At 35.1% G+C, this 6,782-nt stretch overlaps 2 protein-coding genes across 2 annotated transcripts; both read left to right on the forward strand.

Moving 5' to 3' along the window:
* Positions 1-2,604: 2,604 nt before the first annotated feature.
* On the forward strand, positions 2,605-4,803 carry LOC145160552 (pentatricopeptide repeat-containing protein At1g02150-like). The gene is made up of 2 exons (XM_079079800.1): positions 2,605-3,160; positions 3,422-4,803. Exons 1-2 carry the CDS (start codon positions 2,756-2,758, stop codon positions 4,610-4,612), a joined length of 1,596 nt encoding a protein of 531 aa, XP_078935926.1. The 5' UTR covers positions 2,605-2,755; the 3' UTR covers positions 4,613-4,803.
* A 181-nt stretch (positions 4,804-4,984) lies between these two features.
* Positions 4,985-6,046, forward strand: LOC145107215 (protein CYSTEINE-RICH TRANSMEMBRANE MODULE 4-like). The gene is made up of 3 exons (XM_079044055.1): positions 4,985-5,104; positions 5,242-5,407; positions 5,803-6,046. Exons 1-3 carry the CDS (start codon positions 5,071-5,073, stop codon positions 5,846-5,848), a joined length of 246 nt encoding a protein of 81 aa, XP_078900181.1. The 5' UTR covers positions 4,985-5,070; the 3' UTR covers positions 5,849-6,046.
* The last annotated feature ends 736 nt before the right edge of the window (positions 6,047-6,782 follow it).

Raw genomic sequence — 6,782 nt, forward strand, 5'->3', positions numbered from 1 at the left:
GGCATGCCTTACCTGGCCCTCAGCTCATATCTTGAATTCCCCAGGGTTTGTTGGCTATAGCACGAAGTAGTACAACGTCAACCCAACACAATATGTTGACAGATAGCCACATGCGCAAATAATCATGCAGACATAATCATAGGTAGTCCTACAGATCTACCAGACTAGCATATCAAGAACTAGCATACCCATGCATATCTATTCCATACTCGACATATCAGTAAATAACATGATATCAAACCAATGGGCCAGCCTTGGTCTCTTCGACCCAAAAGTACTGTGAGGAAAACTCACCTCGCAATGGCGAATCATACTGAAACCTCCGACTACTAGCCCACAAAAATCCCGAACTAACACAACAAAACAAACATCCAATTAACAATTTGATTACCATCCTTGACCAATGATACATACATAGGGTAAATGTCCATTTCACCCATTCCCTAATTAGGCCAAGACCCAAGCCCAATTCTTGATCCAAAAGGCCCATATTACCTCAAGGCCCATAATTGGCCCAACTTCCAAATTGGGCCCAACTCCTTATTTGGCATTATCCTAAGGTCCAATCATCAAATTAGTCCAGAACACACTACTTAGATAGCCCATTAGGGCCCAAGAATCAAATTCCAAAAGGTGGCCAATAGCACAAAGCCCAAAAGCGAAAACCCACCAGATGGCGTACGTTGGGCGTACCCCGAAGGTACGCAGGGCATACGCGAGCCTCGTATTGACCGCATATGGGGACGTTGACCAGGTACGCGGGGCGTACCCTCGCATGTCTTAAAATCCTTATAAGTGCTTAATGGATTAAGCACTTAAGCTCAAACTTCATATCAATGACTCAAAAGTACTCCCAAATCATAAAGTCTCAAACTTTAATACTTTAGACGTCCAAAAAGGGCTTAATACATGGTCTTAATCCATTAAGACCTCCTACAAGGAACAAAGGACCAAACTAACTCAAGGGACCTCATTTTTATGCCTCAGGACCCATCCTAACGTCTGAAAGGACAGCCCAACACGTCCAAAACAAAGCATGCACAATATCGAGACTTTTGGGACAAGAAGAATACCAAAAAGCAACCAAAACAAGATCTAAATAATCCAAGAATAAAGATAGAAGCTTTATACCCTCTGGAGCTTCCCAAGAACATCATAATCCCAGATCTACAAGCTTGCTTCCTTCCTTGACTCCTTTGGTGCACTATCTTCTCCTTTTGGCACATAAAATCACACTATAAGCTCAAGATGCTCACTCATAGGGGTTAGGGTTCTCTCAAAACGGCTAAAGAACTTGAGGGCTGAAAGAGTGAGTCAAAATGACCCATAACGGTGCTTAAATACTCCACAAACCCTAAAAATTATGGTCTCACCCGGAAACACGTACGCTCAGCGTACATATGTGTACGCCCATCGTACTCACATGTACGCCCTGCGTACTAATCATGCTCCAAAATTACCAGCTTGCCACTAGGGCTTCCCATGGCCACTTCTTACCAATCCAAGGACCAAAAATGACATAATTAAAACCCAAGGGATGAATTTAAAGTTACTTGAAAGATGGGGTGTTACACAATATTCAATATCTCTCCATCCTAAAATATTCTGATAATATTTGTTAGAAAATGTAGATCAATACTCAACTTATTTCAAGTGATAATCAAACAAAAATATATCCAAACACAATTTGTATTTGACTCCCTTTTTAGAGTATTCTCATTTGGAACATACTTTTTGGAGGTGGTCCACCATTTGATTTGTGAAAACCGGTTTCGGTGTTGGTTTTCCAATTCTTACACCGGTAGAACATTTGTTGTGTACGGTGTAAGTCGTTGAAAAACTTTCAAATATTTCAAATTCAAGAGACTATAACTTATTGAATGTGGAACTAAAAATGAATAAATACATACTAAATTGAAGCACAAACTCTAAAATACATGATGATAAAGATCTCATGTTAATCCAACTTCAATCACATAAGTTATGTAATTTTTACAAGTTTCACATATTACAACTTTGATATCCCGACTTCGAGGTACTATAACTAATTAAATACGTAACAAAAAATGATGTAATTATAGCCTAAATTGAAGTTCAACCTTTAAACTAAATATTAAAAAAAAATTGTTTGTCAATCCGACTTCAAATGAATGTTTATATGGGATTTTTAAAATTTTCATATAACACACATAAAAACTAATAAAACAATAAAAAAAAAAGAGGTAATTTCATGTACCGGTCCAAACCGAATCAGTGTACCGAACTTGTAAAAAAAAGAAACCAGTTGAGTGTGATTTCATATACCAATAACCGACCCGATAGTTTAAAACCGATCTCATCTAGGTAATGTCCTAGTTTGGTCCTCCATTGGTACGAATGTTCACCCCTAATGATTGAAGCCTTGATGATTTGAACTTAGTCTTTCTATTCAGAGAAGTGGAGTTTACCGAGTCTTACGAATTGAGTCACAAGGTGGTTATAGTTAAACTTGATAAAGATTATGGGGACTGATTGTAATTACAAGAAACATCAAGGGCCGTTTGAAGGTTAACTCATTTTCAAAGCAAAAATTGTCACATCCATGGGTGGGTATGGGGAAGGGGGGTGTTGGATGGAGGCCGCCCCATTCTTTCCTGTCACAGGTACGAAAAAACACGAAGATAACCCTTGAGCTTTTCCCACTGAATCCTTTCAAGCTTCAAGAGTTCGAAGCATTTCCTAAAGCCCTAATTAACTCAGAAACGAATCAAAACAAATGTTACTCCACTCGACAATTTCCCAATCTCCACCACACCCGCAACCCTTATCCCTTTCATCATCATCCTCTTCCCTCTCAAATTCTATCAATTTCCTTCCCGGGTTTCGCAATTCACCTCTCAAAAGAGCGCAATTCAGTTCACTCGTCATAAGAAATTGTTCTTCGTCATTATACGCTTCAAATGTCTACAACTATAGCACAGTCGACTACGAAAAGAAGCCAGGAACAACGGTTGCTTGGAAAGCTATCTACAAGAGGATTTCGATGATGGGTAATCGTGAAAAGGGGTCTAGCAGTGTGTTGAATCAATGGGAGAATGAAGGAAAAACTACTACAAAATGGGAGCTTTGTAGGCTTGTGAAAGAATTGAGGAAGTATGGTCGTTACAAGCTTGCTCTTGAGGTACGTTTATTTCGCATTTCTCTTTCACTTTAATTCATGGGTTTCTTCGATTTTGTTCTGATTACTTATAAATTTGATATTTTGATTCATTCTTTATCGAATCACCCATAAAGCCTTGGGTTGAAAGATATTTAGTTGTGAGTTGAGAAACATAACAACCTTAGGAGTTGCGAACACTGGATTTTATTCATCCATCTGTATGTGAGTGATATACACCCAAATCCATGATTTATGAAACATAAATTGTCTACTTTCTTGCAGGTGTATGATTGGATGAACAACAAACCAGAAAGATTCATCATGTCCCCAAGTGACACTGCAATTCAATTAGATCTTATATCCAAAGTACATGGTGTTTCAGGAGCTGAAGATTATTTCAAAAATCTAGAAGATGATCTAATAGACAATCGTGTATACGGGTCCCTCTTGAATGCATATGTACACTCAAGAAAAAAAGAAAAAGCCGAATCTTTATTACAAGAAATGAAGAAAAAACGTTATGCAAACCATGCACTTCCATATAATGTGATGATGACACTCTACATGAACCTTAAAGAATACGAAAAAGTCGAGGAATTTATTCAAGAAATGATGCAAAAAGAGATAGATTTGGATTTATATTCTTATAGTATTTGGATTTCTTCACGTGGGTCTCAAGGGAATGTGAAAAAGATGGAAGAAGTGTTTGAAAGAATGAAACTTGATGTGAATGTGAAACCAAATTGGACTACTTATAGCACTCTTTCTACTGTTTACATTAAGCTTGGAGAGATTGAAAAAGCTGAAGATTGTTTAAGAATGATTGAAAACAAGATTACAGGGCGTTATCGAATTCCTTATCATTATCTTTTAAGTCATTATGGAAGTATTGGAAAAAAGGAAGAAGTTGAAAGGATTTGGGGGACTTATAAAACGGTTTTTCCATATATACCCAACATGGGTTATCATGCAGTGATTTCATCTTTTATAAGAATGGATGAAATTGAAGAAGCTGAGAATCTTTATGAGGAATGGCTTTTAGTGAAGACAACTTATGATGCAAGAATTGGGAATCGGTTATTGGGTTGGTATATTCGAAAAGGGTATTTGGAAAAAGCCGAATCTTTTTTTAAAGAAATGTTGGAAAATGGGAAGGCGAATTCAAGTTCATGGGAGATTATTGGTGAAGGGCATATTGGGAATAGGAGGCTTTCTGATGCGTTGTCTTGCTTTCAAAAGGCACTTTCACATGAAGAATCACGGTTTTGGAAACCGAAACCTGTAAATATTGTGTCTTTTTTAAAGATTTGTGAGGAAGAAAAAGATGAAAAGAGCAAAGAGGCGTTTTTTAAAGTTTTGAGGGATTCGGGTGTTTTTGAAGATGAAACTTTTATGTCAAAGTTACCTTCTTTTAAAGATGATGATTATGAAGAAGGTGATACATTTCTAAACGAGTTGCAGGGTAGTTTGTAAAGGGTATATTTGGAAATTCACAACGGTTTTTCCGTATTACTCTTAATGTAGTAAATTTGTTCTAAAGTAAGGTTTTACATGTTTTACCTTACAAGAATTGTATTTGGAAATCTTAAGGTCTTATTCATATTTTTTTCTTGGTTTATAAATCTCATTAATGGTGTTTCTTTGAAGCATCATATTCTTAGGTTTTTTTAATATCTCCATTTAAATATATTGTGATGTGATGCAAGATATGATCAAATGTCAAGATTGTTGACCAAGTTTTGTTTTTGGGTATTCGATGGATTTTAAGGTTGTACATTGGGCATAATTGGTTGTACTTATTTTCTTGCTAACTACTCCATCATAGCTACTCCACCATATAGCTAAATCCTGTTCGGATTATAGTTTATATATATACACACATACCTATATCTATATCTTAAGTAGAAGAGGATTGCAATTGAGATTTGAAAATGAGCACATATGAGCAAAACCAGCCACCTCAAGGTACTACCCACCCCCACCCCACCCCACCCATCCCTAAAAAACTTGCATACTTGATTCTCATCTTTTTGTGTGTTTGAATGGTGATAAACTGATAATTATGTAATTGTTAATCGATGTTCTTGATCATGTTGTATCAGTTCATAATTATCCGTTGGAGGGTGGCAATGGTAAGGGTTATGTGGTTGCACCACCACTACCACCACCACCGGTGGTTGGTCCTACGTTGAAAGATGGTTATGAATCAGGTGGCCAGAATCCTCCTCATGGAACTCAGCCTAGGGGTGATGGATTCTGGAGGGGATGGTATTCTCTCCCTCTCTTTGAATATATATATATATATATATATATATATATATATATATATATATATATATATATATATATATATATATATATACCAAGTTATTTAAGCAAACTATATGACCATCATGTGAGTCTTTAGATGTGTATATTTTAGTTAGTTAAGAATATGCACATCTATAAGAGACCCAGATAATGGTTGGTTTGCTAAAATAACTTGGGATGTGTCTAAAATATAACCAATTTATATTTATATATGGTCATAGGAACTCAATCTCGGCCATTGATATGATTAATCTGATGGTTGTGATTTGTGTAATCTTAAAAATTAGTTTTATTTTTTTTAGATGGTCGAGATTTGAGTTTTGTGGTTTGAAAGGAAAAATATTTTATGGCAGTTGTGCTGGGCTGTGTTGCTGTTGCCTCTTGGATGCGTGTTTCTAAGTACTTTGGATATGGAGGCTTCCATGTAGTGTACTGTTTTATCTCTATGGTGGTGTAAAATTTTTAAATACTTGGTCTATTTTAGTTTTTGTTTGTATCAGTAATAATCATAAACTATATTATGAAAAAGCGTACTATGTGTATCATTGTATTGTCTCTATACCAAGAAACCGATTTAATCCATACTTTTATTCAATATATAGAGGACGTGCATTTACATTATTATAAGTTTATGACCTTAATTTATGCAAAAATCCACTTTTTAAATAAAAAATAAAAAATTATGGTTTATTTTTTTATCAAAATGAAACTTAACATATTAAAATTCATTTTGTGTCTATGAATACACCTCTATATTGCTATATAAATTTTTTTTTTTTAAATTATAGTTTTATTTATTTATTTATTTTTAAATCTGAACTATACCCAGTGACGAGTCTAGAACGTAAAATCATGTCGTTCACTATTTAAGTGAAACCGAAAAAAATGTTAAAAAAATAATAGTTGCAAATTCGGGTCGGGTTGTATAACCAAAAAAAGATTTAAATTTTTATAATTATACTCGATAAGGTTTTGTATCTTGATATTAGTTGTGGGGTCAGGGCCCGACGGACGGTGGGTAATTTCCGATTTGTGCAATTGTGTATCACGGTATCAACGTATACCTTGAAGTGGGAGAAGAACAACGTGTTGAGAATAATTTTTTTTATTGTTTGTTTTTTTCTTTTTTCTCGTATTTATCTAACTATCTTTAACTTGTATTTGACTATTTTTTTTATTGGATTATACCTTAAATGAATTCGGTGCCTATTAAAACATAAAATGTGAGCTTTTGAAATTCTGATTTATATATATTTGTTGTAAAAAACATTAAGGTGGTTCACTTCATGTTTTTAAGATAGGTCACAATTTATAATTAGACAAAATTGCAAAA

This window comes from Lactuca virosa, chromosome 1 (genome assembly GCF_052849685.1).
Source record: "Lactuca virosa cultivar CGN04683 chromosome 1, Lactuca_virosa_CGN04683_v6, whole genome shotgun sequence".
Taxonomy (NCBI): domain Eukaryota; kingdom Viridiplantae; phylum Streptophyta; class Magnoliopsida; order Asterales; family Asteraceae; genus Lactuca; species Lactuca virosa.

Coding starts and splice junctions, on each gene's coding strand:
- LOC145160552 (XM_079079800.1), top strand. CDS start 2,756: ATGTTACTCCACTCGACAATTTCCCAATCTCCACCACACCCGCAACCC. Junction 3,161..3,421: donor GTTACAAGCTTGCTCTTGAG/GTACGTTTATTT, acceptor ACTTTCTTGCAG/GTGTATGATTGGATGAACAA.
- LOC145107215 (XM_079044055.1), top strand. CDS start 5,071: ATGAGCACATATGAGCAAAACCAGCCACCTCAAG. Junction 5,105..5,241: donor GCAAAACCAGCCACCTCAAG/GTACTACCCACC, acceptor ATGTTGTATCAG/TTCATAATTATCCGTTGGAG. Junction 5,408..5,802: donor GATGGATTCTGGAGGGGATG/GTATTCTCTCCC, acceptor ATTTTATGGCAG/TTGTGCTGGGCTGTGTTGCT.